This window comes from Anser brachyrhynchus, assembly GCF_964034855.1.
Source record: "Anser brachyrhynchus genome assembly, chromosome: 4".
Classification (NCBI taxonomy): domain Eukaryota; kingdom Metazoa; phylum Chordata; class Aves; order Anseriformes; family Anatidae; genus Anser; species Anser brachyrhynchus.
This window is the reverse complement of record NC_137698.1, coordinates 33,991,767-34,013,647: the sequence shown is the minus strand read 5'-3', so window position 1 is coordinate 34,013,647 and position 21,881 is coordinate 33,991,767. Positions and strand designations below refer to the sequence as shown.

Below are 21,881 nucleotides of genomic sequence, written 5' to 3'. Positions count from 1 at the left end.
GAGCTTTAAATGCACATATTTTACATGTTACCTTATTTTCCATCTCAGGACTTGAACAAGCAGGCACAGTACATGCTTTAACACAGCCACTGATGGGAGTTACAGGTGAAATCATGGATCCACTGAAGCCACGGAACTTCTACCCAGCTTGGCTCGCACTAGGATTTCATTTCTTAGCCTTTTTAAATATGGACTACCAAGAAAAGATTCCTCCTGACACATTAGTGAAACTTGTAACCTTATGGAACCGCACAATCCCAGTTACCAGCTATAATTGAAGTGTAAAAATACTCTTTATGATTCAAAATATCACAACTGTCATCAAAGCATTAACATGTCAAGATTTATGGTTCCAAGTAGACGCCTTCAAATTCTAAGGGACTGACTTGAGCAGGAGTAATTTCATTAGGATACAAACGCCTCTGAACATTATCTCTAGCCTTTGAGTGCAAAATTATGCGGGCACTTAAAACTGGCATCAATTCTGGCTGTTGATGAAAGGAGCTGTTCCACAGATTTGTCATTCTTGACTTTTCCTTCCTGGCACTTCCCTTGGGCCAGCAGCGGAGACATGAGCTGGATGCAAGGTTCTACCACAGTTTACCTCTGAACCTCCTAGTTGTCAAGCCTCCAGTGCTCCGACAGACTTCAACTGGCACAGTGGGTGCTGAAAGCTTTGAAAGTGATCTTGGTGCCCCATGTCTCAATACATGACAGAAGAACAATTTGTTTTGCTTGTGTTTCACCTTTTCATGCAGATGCTCCCCTCAACTTCTGCACCCTTCCCACCATCAACTGAATGCTTCACCTTCTTCCTTGCGCATAAAGCGTTAGCGGAAGCAGTGATCAATCTGTCCAAATCTATTTACATTAGCCTAAGTCCCAGATGCATTTGTGCTGTCTCAGAAAAAAAAAAATAAGTTCTATGAACATTCTAATCTGTGATGCAAAACTGTTCTTTGACAAAAATCTGTTGGTGCTTAGTTTCAAACACCGCTGCATAAAAGCCTTCCTCCTTTTCTAGGGTTGCCATAACAACAAGGAGAGTGCTGTCATTTTGCTAAGTAATGACAATGACAAATATGTAAGAAATACAAAGGTTTGGGGAATTGGGAGCAGGATTACAGCTTCTCTTCCTGCCTTTACAAAACATTTTACTGTGGATTCATCTTGCAAATCCTAAGCTGTTCCTATGGGAACATGAGAAATAGCTAGTGTTAGTGCTCTGCGTTGCCTCATTTTTCAGAAAGCCAGTGTTGTTCTTGGGGATGCTTTGTCAAGACTTAGCATGGCATTAGTAATCAAGGGTATAGCATATGATCTTCGCTCGTAAATGCCTGCAAAAATCTGGAAGGATTCCTAATTTTACAGTGCAATAAAGTGCTAAGGCTGTCAGACCTTGTTTTCTTTTCTACATACAAAGGTGTTACAGCAAACATAACATTTTATTAAATGAATAAAATCATAGACTCAAGAAATGAGTAACCTTTCTGGAATCCTAGGTGTTATTCTTGATTAAATTAAGAAGGAAATACTTTCAATTCTTATGGTTAACAGAAGTATTATTCAGATGATAGTTTCAACATGAAAGCTGATCTTTTCAGACGATTTTCTTTGGGATGACTGAACTTCTGATTTAACAGAATTATTGTTATTTTATTTTTCAGGGTGGGGGAAAGGCAGACTTTTAGGGCACACAGCCAAAACATCACTTTCCTTTTTATTCACTTTCAAAATGTAAGAATTCTCTTCTCTCGCCTTCTAGTTGGAAGTTACATTTTCCCTTTGTTTATTGTATCTAATCATCAAAAGGCTGAAACTACAAGTTTTCCCTCAAATGCACAGAAACCAACAATCATCCCTCCTGCTTCTAACTTTCTTCTAAAACCATCACATGCACAGTGGCTGTTGTACAACTGCAGTCTCCAGACCTGATGATCTTAACTCTGTTCCCAGCTAGGTACTGTCAGTCACACACTTCAAAACTCCTCTCCACTCACCTGGTACTCTTCCTTCCTTCTAGGTTTGCTACAGTCTCTGCAGTGCTCCTGGAACCCATCAGTCCAAGAAAAAAGAGGATGTGGATCCCTGTAGAGCTAATCACCTCTCCTGCAGGACCTTCTGTTGCCTTATTTCACTGCTTTCATAAGCTGCTCTGAGGTTTGTATGTCTGTACATGTTGACCTGAACAGTTTACAGCTGTAAGGGACTTCCTACATCTGCCTTGGGCTTTTTATGCCAACGTAAAATGGAAGTGATAACAAGTCGGAACTTCAGCTAACAATATAATCCACTACCTGTAAAGAAATCACACTTGCTAACAACCATTAATATTGATTTACTCTGACAACTACACACTATTTGTGTGTCTCTTTGCAGAGTGCTGAGATGTTTAATGATAAATGAGCTAAAAAAAGGGGGGAGGGTTTAAAAATCATAGTTTTTTAAACATGCATTTTGTATGACATGCCATCTGTTTTAAAGCAGAGCTCTCCCTGGATTGTAAAGGGGCTGGTGGGCTATATGTGATATACCTGAATACTTAGAGGGAAAAACCCATTGCTGTTAAATTTAGTGGCAGCTGAACACCCACTTGTGTCTTAAACTACTTAAATCATAGTTCTATAAAATGGCCTTAACCGGCCTCTTGCTTGATGGAATCAAACTAAGTTTATGAGAGAGATGTAGTTGTAGTAATTAATCCACCCATATGAAATAACTATTTTCATTTTTCAGAAAAATTTTAAGTTGCATAACAAGCATATACTTGCGTGACAAGACAATAGACAAATAAAGGAGAGAGAAAATAAGTAGCCACTGGTGATACAGAGTATTCCAGTGTGTTTGATCACCATTCTCCCTAAATAATAAACATTGCTGCTTCTCTAGATGACCTAATAGAACAATACCTCCAAACATACTACGCTCAGGAGACTTCCACTACAGAGCTTCAGGCACTCAAATAAATTAGGCAGATTAGATGGCAAGAGATAAGATGTCCCAAGTTTCTGAGAGAGAATTGTGATACATTCTGGAGGGAACATCTGGTGTGTAACATCAAGTCTTTTATCATTATTTTAGTAATTGTGTAATAAATCCAGCAGGCAACCTCTGAGATTTATAGAGCCTGAAAACCTTCCAAGTCCCAAAACTCAAGTAATTTCATAGTGTTCTTGACATAACGGAAAACAAAGAATTTCATGCACACACAAACCCTATCAAGACAGGCAGAATAGGTAGACACGATTCACACAGGATCATACACCTGCAAACAGTAACCACAGGGACAGTTTAAAAAATTTTCTTCTCACCTGCTGCTGCTTCACAACTGATGCTATCTTTAATGACACAAGGTGGACTCAGGGGCAAAACATCATCATCAAAACTGATCAGATCTCCTTCAACATCTAGTTTACTTTGCAAAGTGGGTGCTGAGGAGTTGGCTGCAGGTGACAATTCCCCCAGAGACTTGGAAACTTTTTCTTGGGCAGATACAGGAGCCCGTGGGGGAGCAGCAATTGGTTTTAGAGTGGCCAAAGAAAAGGCAGGATTTTCTGCACAAGGTGACTTTTTAGGAACGAGAGGCCTTGGAGCAGGAACAGGAAATTTCTTTTGTCCATCGCTGTTCTCTGCAACCGATCCACTCTTTGTATCAAGAAAATCACTACTACTACTTTTTACAAGGCCAGGTTTTGGTTTCTTTGGCAGTTCAGGTTTGGTTGCAACACTGTTCCCAACTGCTTCAGGATGAAGCTGCAATTCCTTGGAAGAAGGTGTTGATTTGCTTTCTGTCCATGCATCCCAATCTCCCGAAACTCTGCTTAGCCCTGGCTTTGGAGCAACTACTGGCTTCTTTGCAGGTATAGGTCTTGGGGCAAATGAACGAGGCGCAATTTCTGGTTTCTTTGCTAATCCTGAGGTATCATTAGTTCCTTGGGTTTCAAAAACTTTGATCCTTGAAACAATACTATTTTGGCTCTTCTCTGTACTCATGCTGTCCACTGCCAAATGATTGTCTAGTAAGCTATCATCTAACACAGACGACTGCTCGACAGAAGGTTGCTGCCTCTCTGTGTTAGACTGGTTCACTTCTTCCCCATTGTCTCTTATCTGACTTTCAGTATTTTTGACAACAGGTCTGAGATTGCTTCTTGATCTTGGCTTTGGCACAGGACATATCACAGCATTGGGATTTTCTTGGCGCTTCTGACCTTCAGAAACTTCAAAACCTATTAAGGAAGTCTCATTTTCTGAAGACCTATTCAGGAGAGATGCAGAAGGCCTAGGAGGTTTCAGAGGACTTTGCCCTACAAAAACCAAAAAAAAGGTTTCAGTTATCTATTCCAGAACACTTGATTTATATTAGTTTTTATCACCATTAGGGTGTGAAACAATGATTTTTGTTCAGAACTTAGTGCTGCTTGTGAAACTGGAATTCTCTTTCGAAAAAAAAACAAATGAAAAAAATGTATGAACTCCAGGAAGAAGCTGAAAGTTGCTAAAATGTACGGCATCTGCAGGCTGTGAGTTCAAAACCTCTTAGCTTGCAGCACGAAGGGTATGCAAGCAACATCTTGACCAAGGAATATCACAGTGTTTTCCTCAGCTGAGCATTGCACATTCAGCCAGTTACTTTTCAGCCTGAATGTGTAACTGCTGTTACTCCAATTGGACATCTGAGCTCTACTAGCCCCAAAGCAGTTGCCCTTATGGCTGCATTGAGGAAAACATTAAAGATTTTTATTGTAAAGTCATAAAGACACATGACAGTACTCATCTTCCTTGCAGAAGAAGTTTTAACTGTAGTCTAAACATGAATGCAATGGTACTTCAGAAGAGAGGAGTTTTGCAGGAATTTGCAGCATCAATCACTCCCAGAAAAGTAACTGTTATTCACGTTAATTGCTGCACAGATCAATAACGAAGAACACCTTCAAGAAACAGACTACAGTTTTTATGAATGAGAAATCCAAAAATCTCACCTGGATAGCTTGCAGATTCCCAGTGTGCAGGCACACTGTTTTTTACATTACTTGCTGGCAAACGGCTGATTAGTTCCTCTGGAAAGTCAGTTTGTGTTGCAGAAGTAGTGGTATGTCTAGAAGCAGCAGCATTATTGTTATTTGTTGTATTGACTTGCACTTGATTAATTTCTTTTATCACCTGCTCATAAGACGGTGGAAGCTACAAGACAGAGAGAGAAATAGTAATGTATGTCCAGATGTGATCCTTAAAAAACAAAAAGCATATAAATTTAAATATAATATATATAAATAGGAATTTAAAAACACTAAATTAATGTATGCAGAAGAAAAGAGCACTGTCTTTGATTATTCTATGTCATGAAAGCCTAAGCAAACAAAAACTCCTAGTGGTAATACTGTTTCTCTCTCCTTACTGTGCATTTACCTTTATAATTCAAACACACCTCATGTAAATCCATGCTCACCTCAGCTGGAATAAGCTCATTTGTCCTCCACTGAGCATGAGATGAAGAAGAAGGGAATCCTAATCCCTGAGGAGCGACAGGGCTTGCACCTGGAAACCAGGAGGATGGCCGGAGGGGTTCAGCAGCAACTATTGTAATTTCAGGACGCCTAGAGATGAAGGCAAAGGAGAATAATTATCTAAAATGTTTTAGAATAGTTTTTTTAAATGTAAAATACCAAGGTTTTCTCAGCATGGAAAATCAAAACAGCTCAAGTCTTTTTGATTTAACCAAAGATATCTTTCCATGATTTCAAAGCAACTTACCTGACCTTTCTAACAAGCACTTAGGCTTCCATTCAAAGCACCTAATTAAATGCCTAAGCCAAAAAGTAGGTTTATTGGCTTCAGTGAAATAATTTACGTGCTTAAAGTACTTAAATACAAGTGTAACTCAATTAGATGGAAGTAGTCTTAGTCTTCACGGGATAATGAGAACTAATCATGCATGTGCCTTTAGCCTGCTGCAATGTGAAAACAGTGGGATAGTTAAAACTGCTTCTGGCTGGCTACCTGAAAAGATTGTCTGCCCCAAAGACTTCTGGAGAACCCTCCCACTGTGCTACAGGAAGGCCAGAGCCCACCTCACAAGGCTTTTGGGACAGGGCCTATTTGCTTATAGCATCTAGCATGACAGGGATTTCCGTGGGTTTTTAGGACCTCTAGGTACTGCCGCTGTTTTATTACCGTAACAACTGCTTTAGAGGATAAGCTGCAGCGAGAGCCTCTGTTTCCCAGCTACAGCCCCCAAACCACTGCTGATTAATCTAGAATCCTGCATAAGATGCATTTTGAGAAGTGAGTTCTGTGAGTAGGTGAAGCATCTGCTACAGAAGCCTTGGTCTGCTATCAGAAAAACTGCAGAAACACAGCTTCTAAAATGATTGTAAAAAAATTTAAACAGGGGGGATGCAGTTCCTTCACACCTGAAATAACATCAGACTCAGTTCACCAACTATTCAGGTTGGTGACCTCCTTTCTCAAATCTTTTGAGAAACCGGAATGAGGCCTGAAAGTGTGCTTATTTTCATTGTGAAGTGATCCTGTAAATAGACGTCAGGAACATGAAACAGTTCTACACAGGTTTGTTGTTTGGTTGCATTCCTTTTCTGAGGACACAAACAGCACTCGACCAGAAAACGCAAACTCTTAGTCCACCCTGTGCTTAAGCATCACAGTATTTTTATTTTATTCCAAGTATATTTTATTTTTAAACACAGAAAGGATGAGAAGCAAAAACATAAAGCATAAATAAAGAAGAGGAGAAAGATGTAGAAAGTAGTAAGACACAATCTAACAAGTTTTAGAGTAACATCTAACTGCAATACAAATAACTGCATCTTACCTTCTATCCCTCTGCTGTTCACTATGGCTAGAAGTCCGAGAAGCTATTTAAACAAAAGAAACAGAAGTTTTGAAGAAGTTAAAATATACCACCACAGCGATAAGATGAGGATAACAGCATAGCCCATACCAAGCCACCACAAATTAAACAGAGAGCACACAGCATCTGCTCATAAATTCCAGAATTTGACTGGCCGAGGTTTTGAAAAAGATTATTTGTATTAAATACAAGGGGAAGGTTTTAAAAGGTTTAGGGTATAGTTTCATCATCAGTTTAAGTCTTTCTGTGTTCTAGCTACTACCAAAAGACATGGTCCTTCTTCTTTACCACATGTTCCTGCCTTCTGCATTGCCAACCTATAGCTGAAACTTGTTTTACTTTAGCTTAAACAATCCATGAATAAAACACAGAACTGTTAAGCATATCTGGCTTTGTTTTTGATGGCTCACTTCTGAGATGTGTTCTTTTATCTCTTTTTAATTTTTTTTTGTTAGTTTTAAAGAAGGAAAGAGTACTAAGGCACAAAATCTAAGAAGATATTTCACCTTCCTTTATGTAAAAAGAAAAAATTAATGTTTCCTAAAGTTTAATCACTTGTGCACTAAAAGTTAGCAACATTTTAAAAAAAAAAAGTGTTTTAAGTTAGATAAAGTAAGTGAATCCTGACCCCTCGATTTTTCTATTTTTGCCATATTTGTATTCAAATGATTTTTTTCAATGGCCACATTATGTTTTCATTTTTATGTCTTCAAAGAGCAAAGAAAGTTATCTCAAGGACAAATTTTGGCATAGCAAGGACAGTTTAAGAAGCAGTAGAGACTTATTGTGCAGAAGCTGACGATTGTGCTGTTCCTGTGCCAAAGACTCAGAGCTGGAATCTGAAATCAGCAAAGCGCACTTGATTTAAGAATCACAGGGTGGTGTGTCAGACATACCTCTTCCACGGGGCATTTTTGATGTGCACTATTCATGAGTGCTAGAGGAAAAAAAGAAGGGGTTACAGAAGAGGAAGAGGGGGGTGAAGGAGAACAAACCAAGGCTCCAGAGTGCCAGAAACCATGATCAAATGGGTTAGTCACACAAGGACAGCACACGTGCCAAAGATTTAAAAGGACAACTGTAACGTCTATTCACAATATAGTGTCTTAAAAAACTAAAATAAAGCAGATTTTATTTCTAGTTCCACGCTGATTTTAACAATGGGCGTTCAGAAGTTTCCCCTGCCATAAATTAACCGTGAAGAATATAACTGAATATGGAAAAGTCCACTGTATTGCTCAACAAAGTGCCACTGTAGGAACATGGGGAGGGGAAGTCAAATCTCTTTGAATGCTTTATTTAGCTTAAATTCATGGTTTATTTGGGACTGTGCCTTTTCCTCTCCAAAAATACTGGGTGACATTGAGGAGCTGATCCAGACAGCAAGAAGCTGGGATCCCACAATTCACAGCCGCACCTAACAAAGAGGTACGGTCAGGCATGCTGACCTAGGTAAGAGGCATACCTCAAAGTTTCAGCCATAATTGCTCATCTCCTAAACCATTTCTGTAATAAACAAGTCCCCTACATAACTAACACCTCACCTTCACTTTCCTGTTCACAGACCTTAACACAGCGTTCATCCTGCCCCCACATTAAAGGGAAAACTAATAAACAAACAAAAACAACCCCAAACAACCAAACCAACCTATTCCACGTTTAGTTTTACAAAGAGGATGGAAGAAAGTGTTCATTTGGTAAACGTATTTAATATAACTGTTCGGGGTACATCCAAATGGTAAGGGCATTAGAAATTAAAGCTAATTAGTGAGGGATGTAAAACTAAACTGATAAACCTGTCAGTTTCTTCCGATCTTTCTTCATTTCTAGATAAAGACTACATACTATTTTCTCCCATGAGACTCTACACATAATTCTATTTATTATAGTTATTAGAACAAATAATAAAAAAAAATCTTTAAGACCTTTTTATTTTCTAAAGAGAAGCTAAACAAACCACAGTGAGACACACAAATCTACATAATCCATCAAATCCAGACATTTTTTGTACAAAAATTTCAACTAAACAAGTAAACTCACTTCAAAGCAACACATTAACATTATTTATATAAAAATAACTTTTGTAGCAGATACAAACATATCCTTTCAAAAAGGAGTAACACCTACACCATTACTTATGTTTTCAAAATGTGCCCATTCTGCTGTTTGAAACAAAAACTCCTGAACACTCATGGAATCATCTGCACAAGCATTTAATAAAAACATTTATTTTTTAGGGACCTCAACTAAGTTCTTCCCTCCTTCCATCAATCGCTCCCCTCTTTTTGCTTTCCTATTTTTGTTAGGACCACACTTCTATAGCATTTTACTTTGGAAGCTCTTAAATCCACAGGAGGAACAGGGGTGAAACCTACTGCATCTTCTGCTCAAGTATTCCTTGGAGTACCAAGGCAGTAGTAGTCTTTGGATACTGTAAGTCTGTTCTTCGTTCCCTTCGGGGATTGCCTTGAGAAAGTGTGCTATTAATTTTTCCTTCAGATTTCAAATTATGACAGCTTAAAGATTTAAAAAAAAACATTTCTTCCATTAGGGGAGTCAATATAAACGTATTTCAGTGCAGATTTGCATACTGACAAATAGAAACCCCCACTTCCACACTACAAAATGCTGTGGGTGAGAAGTGTTAATATTTTCAGGAGCATAGATTTAGTGGTTTTTAAGTAAAAGGTAAGCAAAGTGGTTAAAGAAGGGGTGGGACAGGAAAACCCAGCACATAAAATCCACACATTTTCTTCTTATAACTTTATTGGTCTCAAGGGAAAGAAAGAATGTCAAATCGACCCATAATATTGTCACTAGAGATATTTATTTCCATTAGTGTCAATGAGGCATCCAAATGTTTTTCCACAGAAAAACAAACAAACAGTTTTTAACCTATTATAGCAGATTTCAAATGAGTAAAGGATTAATGGTAATACTGTAAGCAGGGAACAGATGAGTGACTTAGATTCATTCTTTGTACACAAGTAAGTGGATAAAGCTGGTTAAATATTTTTGGCTGTGCAGGGTACTGCCTGTGCTGTATGCTTATGTTTAAGAATGTTTTTCCTCTACAGTCCCTTCTCTGGGTTGTATTTTTCAAGTGAACTTGGCATTTCATTTCTGTTTGAAACACACAGATTATGGGGCTGGAAGCACTTTAAGCTCTGAGATCAAGATGCCTGTATAAGTACACTTTCTAACAGCCCTTACACCACAAACTCGTAAATGGCAATGATACAGATGAGCTGGTGGCAACTGAAGTCTGACATGCATTTGTGAGTTTTTTGAAAAGAGCTGGGCTAGAATTTACAGTCTTTCAGGCAACTTTTTCAGGCAATATAGAGGAAACTCTGAAGTTCATTCAAGGATCTGCTCAGAGATACCCTCCTGCTGTGAGCACTGAGTGCTTCCACAAAAGAAACACTGCATAATAATATCTGTATATTTCCATTAGCAAATCTGTATGAAATACTGAACAGCTTTGTCACTGCAGACTGCTTTAAAAGCAAGTTCCATTTTCCATTAAAGATTGGAACCATAGCCTCAAATAGCCCAAACCTTGCATGAAATGAAGCTTCATATTTTTCTGATGATTTTTATTTATTGTCCCTTCCCACAGCTGTCAGTAAACATGGTTTGGTGGGTAATATTGGTGGCTGGGGGACAGTGGGACCAGTTATCTTTGAGGTCTTTTCCAACCTTAGCGATTTTATGATTCTTCCAATTAACTGTTTCAGTTAATTCACATTAACTGTTATCAATGGGTTTTAAAGTCATAATATTACTTTCTCCAACAAGCAAATGTGCTAATATGTAAAAACACAGCTTCCATCAATGCTTTTCCAACACCAGGCTAGAAATTTCTACCACCAATACTATGAAGTAAGCAGACTATTCGACTGAGAAGTTATTCTTCTCCCTGAATAGCTGCCTGTGGATAAAAGGTTATTCCTTATGGTCTCGGAGAGAGCCACAATTGTGAGCAAACACTCCTTCCCTTACCTGCTAAGCAATACACCAGCAGAGCTGACAGACTGCTTCCATGCAAGAGGACACACTTAGGGCCTTTGCAATAGTGAGGGTGCTGCATGCATGCAGAAATGCACTCTTCAGGGGGTGCTAAAATGATGAGGTAATACTCAAGCCTAAACCAGAAAAGCCTAATTTCATCCAAGATCTGATAACACTATTTATGTCAAAGTGGAGTTTCAAACTACTGGGAAATTTTCACACGTCTCTGAAATAACAGGCTTGAGGCTTTTCTCCTGAACTATTTCTTGGCACAAGGGGGAGGTCTTGCTCCTTTTCTTCTAGTTCTGTTTCCAGGCACCTCAGAGAAATGTCAGGCTGTCTGACCTTAGAGCTACGCTGATTTAATGCTTGAATGTAGCTAAAAGAGATGCTGCCCAATTCCTCTTCAAAAGAGAGACTTTTGTTCCTTCTCTTGAACCAACATTAGCACTTATATGACCCCACAGTGAATGAGTTCAGAATGTTAAATCCATGTAAAACTAAGCACTTTCTGTACAGTTTTTGTCCATTTTACCTCCCTGACCCTGCTCACCTTGGGCTCAGACCACTGGCAGCACAGGGGAAGGAGTGTGTCCCCCCAGCAGCAATCTGTTTTCTGCCTCTCCTTCGTGGCTCCAGTTCTTCTTTGGACAACTTCAGTGAGGAAACTGGTCAAAAATTACCTGGGGTGGAGGTGGGGGGGGGGGCATGATGGGGATTCCTCTCCCCACCCACAGTGAGATCAAATACCTTCCCACAGCTGACCGAACTGCTGGGCACCAGAGAGGCTGGCATTGCTGCTGAATAAAATCTGTGTAAGTACACCCTTAGGGAAAGCCTGCAGTTTCACTCAAATTTGACAGCAGCGATTTATGAAGATACTTCACTCCTTCCCACACCTTTCCTCAGGCTTTATGTTCCTGCCTCTGCACCAGTCCCTGCATTATGCCAGCCCAAATGTTTGTGCAGATGGGGAGAGAATGAGGTCATGGAATTGATCTGGTTAGGAAAAAGTGGGAGCCAAAAAAACCTAGGAAGCCCCCAAGCAAAACAAAACAAAAATGAAAACAAACAAAACGCATAGCCAAAAACGGCTGCAAAACTGCCAAATGACAAGCCACAGCCTCAAAGTGCATACAAGCTGTTACACATCCTTCATTCAGCCACATATTTGCTTAGGACAGAATGAGAATGGAACAAGTTTACAGGTTCTTCCAATATTTTATGGCAGCAGACTTGCCTTTGCAGCCCCACTCCTTAACGCCCCCGTTCTGGAATATTGGAGAAGGGAGCAAAAACCCCATTCCCCTTTGTATCACTACTGCAGCACTTAGCTTGCTCCTTTTTATTTTCTTTGGCATGTTGCTGTCTTGGGTGTCCGTGAAAATCATTCCACTGATTTCATTGTGAGCTGGCTTTAGTGGTGTGTTCTCAGCCGAGATCATCATTAAAAACCCAGGGGTAACTTTTGAAGAGTTCAGATGAAAAATGACTCCTGAGAACATCTCATTTTCATGTGCTTGCTTTCTTCAAGCACCTTGGGCTCACTTCTCTGAATTCTACTGAGCTATCAAACAAAGGAAGCAAAATGACACCATCTTCTTATACAGAGTTGTAGTCAGAGTGGCCAAAAGAAAAATAAACCCTCTTCCTCTTTGGCCACAAGACAGGGAGAGATCTACCAGTATACCAGTAAAAAGTGAGTTTAAGCATTGTCCATAGGTTGTAAAGTTGCAACCCTGCAGATACCTGTTGCGTTTCTTTAAAATTAGATATAAACAGCCCACCAAAGCTGTGATTAAGAAAAAAATTTCTAGCACTGCTGGGGAAAAATATTTTTCCAGAGAATACCATACTTTTTCCAGATTAATGGCAAGCAGAGTTAGGAATTATTCAGGGTCCATTTTTCATTTAGATCCATCTTCAGGTATGGCTACTGGCATATATGTATAACCATGGTTTTATGTACAATGCCTTGATATGTGCATGGAGATTTTTTTCTAGCTTATCTGTAGAATTCACATAATATTTACATTTTATCATGGTTATTCACATATTAATATCATTAAGTATAATTATATAACATATGTGTCAGGGCTTCTTGACTAGAATTTTTTGAACTAATTTTTTAAATTGTTTGTGCCTCAAAAGAAGGTATCTCTTGCTACTGTATTTTCAGAACCATACATATAGCAATTACTTCATGATCTTCTATGCATTTTATCAGTTAGACGAGGGCCTGGAGCTTAGGTAGTCTGAGTTAATTCCTGACTCCATGACAAAGGCCCTCTGTGATCTGGTGCTCTCTTTTTTCCAGTATCCTATTTATGGCAGCAATAGCACAGATAAAGTGCTGCATTTTAACTACAGCATCATGTAGACTTGCTCTGAATAAAGCTTTCATGATCCCCTTTGACTACCTCCAACCTAATCCATACTAATGAGCCCGTGACTAATAGATCCAGGGAAACAAATCAGTAGAAACAAATCATACACACTAATGTATTTCCTCCCTGTGGCAGAATCCTTAGGGTTGTTTTGAAAGTACCAAACTGAAATCATGGACAGAAATGGAATAAAAATGAAAAAGGGAGAAAAAGAAACAGTATAAAGTACTTCAGAGAATGCAGCTGAAGAAATTCTCTGTCTGGAAATATCAAGAGCAGGGAAAGAAAAAGAGGAGTTAAAAAAAAATCAGTGAAGAAAAGATTGTACTTTCATACAAGATTACGAAATATTCACTTATTGTGGAAACGAGTCACGTGCATGCAATTAATGCCGTCCCCAATACAGCCAATGAAAAGGTGCTACGGGTTTCTCCTGAAATCATTCTCCTGAAATGAAACAAACTTCTGTTTTGTCAGTGGAGAAAAACTGGGCATACATAACCCAGGTTCTCCAGAGATGGATCATATCTGCACACAAATGCTCTATTGCACAAGTAAGAAAATGTTAGGCAAGAAAGAACAGACCATCAGCAAAGCAAAAAGATGGTCTAACACGAGGAGGAAAAAAAAAAAGAGACATTACTGGCAGCTTTCTTTTCACATAAAATATTAACCAGTTAACTAAAGTTAAAAGTTAACTAAAAATTAAGATGTAGCAATCTTACAATATTATGATTCTCAAAAAGTAAGAAAAATAGACTTACATCTCTTGATTGCTGCTCTTATGGATGACAAGGGTCCTTGGCTTAATGAAGAAAGAACAAATGATTACAAAGTGGTTAATGGCTCAAAGAGGAAACAACTAAGTAAGGTCATGCTGAGATTCCCTATACGTTGTACTGGGCTTGCCAAATTGGTTTTTCCCCCGGGTTGCTATCTTAACAGAAACTTGTCCAAAACTCTTGGAGTATACAACTACACCCAACCCCTTCTAATGAAAACCAGGTTGCAGCTTAGCTTAAAGACTGCGAAAAGATAGAAAGCCAATTTTGAAAACCATTTGTTCGCTCAACTGTATGTTCACGTTCACATTCTGTCTCTTTTGACTGGAAAACTTGGAGAAGAGCCCATGTGGGTGTGTACACTCTCAGATTATTAGCATTTAATGACAACATTCCTGTAAATAAAGGAAATTTACACAGCCAAGTAAACACCTACAGCCCCTCTTTTAAATATTTTTAACAATTTCTTAACAATTGATCTTCACTTTCATTTGGAGTTGCATTTTTCAGTAATAACTCGGGGGTGGGGTTAGACAGGAAGACATGACTACAAAATCGTTGGTACACAAGGACAGAAAAATGTTTCCTTTTGCCAACTCATCTGTTTTCTTGGTAAGACTAAGGTTTCTGATGTCTCTCTCCCAAACATCTTATTTAAAAGATGTAGCAGCCTTTACTATTTTTGCAGGTACACAATAAAAGTAACCTGAGATTACCATTTTTACAAAGTGTTGCTAAATTGACGAACATATAAACAAACCTGCCATGTGTATGAAGTTAGACAGGAGATTAAAAAACAAACAAACCACAAACATAAATCTACTTCAGAAAAAGGTTCTTTATTTCTTTGATACAGTATGTAAAGAATACTTGGAGATTCCTTTAGAAGAATATTCGGCACTTCTAAGAGGCAGAAAATGGACTATATGTGGTTCAAATTAACACAGTATCTTAATTACAACAGAAAGACATGCTAATCAAGCATCTTCCGGAAACCATGCACCAGAGCCTTCATCAGTAGCAGCAGTAGGAGCAGGACGGTTGGTGCGGGGAGGGCATGAGCATCCTGTGACCGCTGTCAAGGTGCGCAGGGCAGGCACACAGCGCACAGCCACGGTCAGTGCTCAGCCTGGCGCTGCCTGCACTTCCACTGCGATTGCTGCTGGCTGCAGCTCCGCCAGTGGGATGAAGAATAGCGGGGTTGGAGGAGAGAAGAAAGAGACACTTACAAAGAACTTGGATGAAAAATGTCCTCCCTCTACATTCGCTCAGAAAACTAATTAAGACTAGAAATGAATGTTGCCCTGACCGAACTGTCTTCTGAAATACTTTGGCTAGTCTAGGATAAACAATGCCTATTTGTCTGGTTTCAGAAACAGTTCAACTGTGGCTTGGCCCCTCTCCACACAGCTAGCAAAGCCGCATTAGAAAACATTTCTATCAGTCATATTTTATTGCACATTCTCAGCAGAAGAGGATTCTTGCTTTCCTTCAAAATATTCCATCACAATACAGCCTTATCTTCAAGAAACACTTTTAGTTTTATGTTCCTCCCTGATGTACCCAATTTGTCTTTTTTTCTTCCTTCTAACTCAACTCTCTTTCTGTTGGATGTTCATTTTTGAAACTTTATTCTTCTGCCTTCATTGCTGTGAATAACTACAATACTCAGGATTTTAATTATATTTAGTACTGGTAGAAAGGAGATTCAAGTCTGGCAACATGAATCTGAAATCTTTTGGAGGAACAAATACTTTCCATACTCAAAATTCAACAGTTTGTTAAATTCTACTGCAGGAAATTAGGAAATCTATAAGTTGTGCATACTCAAGTATCAGTAAGACCCAAATGGAGCAGGTTAAGTTCTTTCTTCATCCGGCAAGAGCACTTTGAAACTGTTTCAATTTGCCTCAGAATTTGATGAGCACTTTTAGATGTGAGCATGTATCTTTGGCTAGAACTCATAGGAGTCATCATATATGCAAAAGTTCAAGTTTTCTGTGCATTATACTGACCAAAAGAGTATAGAAAAGATCTTAAAATCAAAGTGCAAAGACCTTTCATGAAACCAAGCTGGTGAAGCAGAAGTACAAATATATTATCAGCAAGGCAGTTCAAGCATGCAACAATCTGTATAATTCAGAACCCAAGATAATATGGTTCTGTTTGAAAATTTATGAACTCACAGGCAAAGCAAACTGTTATCAGATAGTTTTTCTTTCCCACTTTCCATTAACAGGTCACCATCGACACCCTTCCTCCTTTCTAACAAAGCACTACATTTGCTGTCCCCAGGAGAGTTTGAACCACATTTAACTTACAATTATTTAAGCCCTTTAAAAGCCAAGAAATGGGAGTTAATTTACAATTTCTTCTTTTTTGTTGTCTTTCCCATGAAACCCTCTAAGGGGACTGCAAATACCATAACTTTGTTACATACAAATCCCCAGTAACTTAAATAAGATGTTGTTTTTAGGGCAGCCTATGATTTTGCCCATACCTCATGCTGAGCTAACCCCACCCTGTTACGCAGGCAACAATTCCTGGTCTCCCATCCCAGCTTGCAAAATAAGGAGGGATAAGGTTGTTACTGCCCTCCTCTGCCCCGCAGTTAATGACCACATTTTCTCTCAAGGAATCCAGAAAAATTAGCATAACCAAATCAAATCTATTTCTCCTATTTGATGTGGTAGGAGCTGCAGCAGTGAGTCTGCTGAATGGAGTCCCTGCCTCTTTCCCACCTCCTCCTCCTGTCTGTAAAGCAGAGCAGTAAGCCAAAGTGCGCACACACACATACAAAACCAAACCACAAATGCTCGTGTCAAGGACAAAATGAAGCAGTAAGAAGTTTAATCTGCGTGGGATCTGTGATCCTGGTCCCAGCACGACTCTCCCGACAGTTACACCAGACCGATGGAGGGGATGGCATGGCAACAGCCAGCCCGCAGGGGGACAGCAGCTCCTGCACTGCCCTGCAGCATACACAGACAAAACTCCAAACTCAAACTGCTGGAAGAAAACAGAACAGACAGCAGGAAGCAGGCACTTTCACTGCATAAAAGCCTGATAAACATTAGCTCAAACAGCCCCCCAGCCACACCTAATATGGAGTGAGTACAGATGCAAACCACTCGCTCTGCCCCCATACTATTTACCAGGCAGCAGAGGACAAGCGGAGCAATTCTTTTGACATCTGATTTAAGCTGGACGTCACTCACTGTTAACTTAAAGCACAAACTTTGTTCCATTTCCAACTGAAGCAGCAGCTCTGCTGTGCTTCCCAAGCCAGCCCTTCAGAAGGGGGAACTAGCCCAACTCTGGGCATCCAAACAAACTGGCTTGATAGGTTCAGAGGGGACCTTTAAAGCTGCTGAACTTGCTAGCTGAAAGCAGTCAGGTACTTCAAGTCAGCAGTGATACGAAAAGTGTCCCACGGGTCACCCTTTCTGAAAGATAAAGAACCTGGAATGGTTCGTTTGAAGATGTTAAGCACCTACTCACTCCTCCTGCGGGCTTTATTCTAGGTTTCAAGGACAGATTTCCCAAATATAAACACTTAAGGAAAGTGCTTCTAAAGCATATTTTAAGCCCGCGCATTGGTGAAATAAAATTGTCACCAGCTGCAGCTCTACCTGAAGGCCCGCTCCTGCGAGGTGACTCCTGAACCAAGGCAGCAGCCCCCGGGAAGCAGATGGGAGCAGCACGGGGTTCAAACCACTGAGGTGTCTCTGAACCAGCAGAAGGAATTGTGCCTGTTGGGAGGGTCTGCATTTCACCCAGGGATCCTCCAGCTGTTTTGGGAGCAGCAGTGGCTCCAGCCCAGCTGAGGCCACCTCAGGGACACGTCTGACGGCTCTGCTCCTGAGCACTGACAGACTCATGCTGCACTTTGCCTGCTGCTGGAGGCCACAGGCAGTGCTGGCTTGTGATTCCTCCCTCCTGCTTGTAAGCACACCCGCACCGATGTAGGGGGGGTTCCCCAGGCTACCTACAGACTTCTGCCCTATGGGCTGCAGTACTGCTTGGGATAAAAAAGACATCCCAAGCTATGGTCCTGTCTCAGCATCCTTCCTTCATCCACCTCCGACCACTCACCCTCCTATTCTGTGGCACGCATGGGGTGCTCTGCAGGAATCGTGCAACCCTCCACAGCGCCTGCTCCCACAGGAACCTCCCTCTAGCAGGAGGGACACCTTTGGTTTCTTTATCAGAGCTGACGTAACGATGAGTATTCTACAGGAAAACCGATCACACCTATTTCATACATTGCTCTAGAGATTTTTCTGGTGAGAAAAAAATGAAAAAGGACAATCACTTGTTCTAGAAAACAAATATAGTGAAGCATCTGCTCCAAAGATTTATCCTTCACATCACATTATATGGGATTTTTCTCAGGACATCTGTCCTTTGGTTCACACACCTGCGTAAAAGGCATTTAACACATTTTCAGTTGTGATAATTATTGACTCTTTACACCGGCACTTTAAAAAGTTAAAACATTGCTATTTTTAATATCTTGTGACTTCTTGGAATGCCAGCCAAGAATTTTTCAATAGCTGATGTTGAAATCACTGCGAGGTAAAACACTAGAATAATGAAAGGCACGATCTATTCCTCTCAGTTCCTCTAGAAATCATGCTAGCTTCCTAATAGCCAACGTACCACAATGTAATCTTTTTAAAGCTTATTAGGAAACTGTTAACATTATTTAGAAAACATTATTCCAAACAAAATATTCAAAATATAATGATTTCACCGCAGACTGAGTTCCAGAAAGACGTTAGTATTTCTATAGTAAAATTAAGGCTGGTGCAAAAGACTGAGTTTACCACCATGCAGATGGCAGGCCAAGGACAGAGCTGTTAGTTTACGTGACACATGGACCCGAGATGCAGTTTCTCCCTTGGTATAAGACAAACAGAGAGTGCACAGCCAGTACAGGCTCTCCATTTCCACCAGCCATCCTGTGCCGGTGCTGACATGGCCACGTCTGCTGGATCAGCCATGTGATTTTGCTAATAACAAACACCCCAATTAGTTTTCAGGCAGACAGGCTGACTGCTCCAGCTGGCTGTAGCTCCCCATGAGCACCAGGGTGATGCAAGAGGTGGTGAGAAGGGGCAGCCAGTGAGGCCAGCGGCTGTCCTTGTGGGAAGCAGCTCAGCCTCCACACACAAAACACGACCTTTAGCCTGTGACTCACTTCCAACGTGCGGCTGATCAGACAGCAAATCACCAAACGCTGGCTCTGCCTTGGGTCAGCTGTTCTTCTCGCCCTTCGGCATCAGCTGATTCACTGTTGTGGTTTGGTTTTCTGCTCGTGCTGGTTGCCCAGACTGGCTCGCTGGGAGATCAGACGATCACCAGCAGAAAGCAGCTGGCAGTGGCCTGGCACCATCGTGGCCACTCTGGAACATGAAGACAGCACCCTCACCTTCCCTGCTAAGTAATGGGGTATTGCACCCCATGGCCCTGCAGGAACTAATAAAGATCCGGTCACCTAAGAAATCAAGTGCTCAATACTACAGATCTAGGAAATCAGACTCACCCTGGTACCACTTTACCTCTCTTGGGCCTGGCCCCAAAAGCAAGCAATCCCGAAGCAGTAATTAAGCCCAGTTACAATTCAATCCTCATCACTATGCTGAAGATGTCTGCTTCTGCATCACTAAATGAACAGAGCAACTGTGACTTCCCACTGCTTGGATAAGCAAGGACGTAGTTAAGAAGCAGCTAAAACCCAGCTGCTCAGCTAATTAGAACAGCTCGCATTGATCAGTGTAGGGAGATGGTTTCAGAAATGGCTTTCTAGCTATTGCTTCAGCCACTTATTCCATATTCATGTGCTTGTCACTGTCGTACTTGGAGACGGTATTTCAGCCACCGAACCTTCAATTTTATGGCAGGACACTGGAAGGAAGTAAAAGCAGATCAAAGCAGCAAATGATAACATTTCACCCACTGATCCTTGCAGCAAACTGCAGTCATCAACATGCAACAGCTTCCACACTTAACGATGTCCAGCTTAGATCTTGAAGCTAAAACACCCCTAATTTTAGTGTGAATCTGAATCACTCAGTTCATGTGTATCCCAAATTAACACTTTCCTGATCCAGAGCTACAGACACGCTAGACAGAATTCCCCTTTTCACTTTGCATTTTCTTTCAGACAACCTGAGCTGCACTGCACCTTGCCCCAAAGAGGACTGCATGCACTTGCCCATTCCAGAAAGACAAATTGTCAGAGCATTATTCAAGTTATTCTCAGTCTTCGTTGTCTATTTACGGATTTTGTCTCCCATCAAAATGTGTATGACAAGAACGGAGGGCCCTGCTTATTGAAGAGTTTGGCCCTTCTGTAACAGTCAAGAATCTACGATCTAACCTATTTATCAACAATTCGTACTCACTTCTGTGATACCTCTGCAAATATGTCTCGATGGAAATTGAGAAATAATATTGCAAATACTTTAATGACAATTTAATCTTGGTAGTAAATATTTCTAGCAGTTGAAAGCACGTGTAATTTTAAGTGTAAAATGTTATCGTAATGCAGCACAGTGAATGTAAATGCGAGTATCATTGAGTTGTCTTAGTGATAGAGGTAGGATATTTGGGCTCAGCCAGCACTGTGTTTAGGGAAAAGAATAAGGGCGAAAAGTGTAGGGAAGAAGCCTCTATCAGACAAAAAGACTTAGCTGTAAACTGCAGCTTTTTCAGATGTAAATTCTTTACCATTAAAGTCTGCAAAGTTTTTGCATTTGCAAATGGCGTGAGATGACAGTGCCCTACTTCTGCTGTTAAGCAGTATGAAACGAAGCTTGTTTCTCAAGAATGGCTCTTTGATTCAACTATTTGCAGTGGCATTTCAGTCAGCAAATCAAAGCCCTCAGTGGCCACTGACAGGTCATCCTGCTTGCCTCATACATCTCTGTACATCAGAACACAAGCTGGTGGCTGAGTGAGCTCCAAAAACTTTGTAATTGACCTCACAGATGAATAAAACCTGTTTTAATAATGAAGGATGAGGAGGACAAAGGCATAGGGGAAACCTGTTGATCCAGATCCACAGGATTCAAGGTATCTTTACAGGTCTTTAACTATTATAAAGTATGGATATTAGACTTTCTTCAATAGTCTGTGTACTTCATAGAGAATGTAATTATAGTGGCAAGGTTATCTTTAAGCTTAAAGTTTTGTAAAAGGGGAAAAGTGGTATGTGAATGTCCTCAGATTAGAAGTATTAATAATGATATACTAACAAAACAGGTAACATTCTGCTTTACAACAAAGCAATATCTTCAGTGTATATAAAAGAAAGCGAGCATCTTCAGTCCCTACTAAACCCAGCTACCTCCAAATCAACAAAGAGAAAAATAAGAGACTGGGGGTGAGGAATCAACCAAAGTAGTCATTTCTGCTGGCCTGCTGAAAACACAAAGGCCGTGAAGCTTAGGAGCAGAAACACACCAAAGCATGGCTTCAGAGGAGAACGAGCAGGAACTAAGGGTGCTGCCTGCAGGAGTGAGCGCAGCAGGACTCAGAGGAGACATGAGCTGGAAGTGAGGAATCCAGAGGAGAATGCTCAGGTACTTGAAAGCCTTCGGACTTCAAAGACTCCAGAGCTGTAATCAAACTGAGGGAGCAAGGCATAGATGTTTCTTATTTTGCCTAGATCTGTTTCCTGTGAAAACATAGTTGGGAAAATACAGGTCCATGTGTTTCAATTATTGTGCATTCTTCAAGGAAGAAACTGGCATACACGTGTGGAAGAAGTTTCAGGGGAATCTCGAGGCATCTTAAGGCCTCCAGCAGATTGATAATTGA

The 21,881-nt window shown here is 40.5% G+C and overlaps 1 protein-coding gene across 5 annotated transcripts in view; it reads right to left on the bottom strand.

Annotated features, from left to right (window-relative positions):
• The window catches only part of SH3D19 (SH3 domain containing 19), an 83,484-nt gene that overhangs the window by 30,565 nt on the left and 31,038 nt on the right, over window positions 1-21,881 (bottom strand). For 3 of the 5 annotated variants that reach the window (XM_080589384.1, XM_080589385.1, XM_080589388.1), the window contains exons 3-7: window positions 14,037-14,077; window positions 6,833-6,875; window positions 5,450-5,597; window positions 4,983-5,184; window positions 3,312-4,307 (exon numbers count right to left, since the gene is read on the bottom strand). In XM_080589384.1, the coding sequence (XP_080445510.1) occupies window positions 3,312-4,307; window positions 4,983-5,184; window positions 5,450-5,597; window positions 6,833-6,875; window positions 14,037-14,077 (1,430 nt within the window). Of the gene's footprint in view, window positions 1-3,311; window positions 4,308-4,982; window positions 5,185-5,449; window positions 5,598-6,832; window positions 6,876-7,767; window positions 7,809-14,036; window positions 14,078-21,881 lie in introns of all 5 variants that reach the window. The other 2 variants (XM_080589386.1, XM_080589387.1) reach the window with 1 other exon arrangement.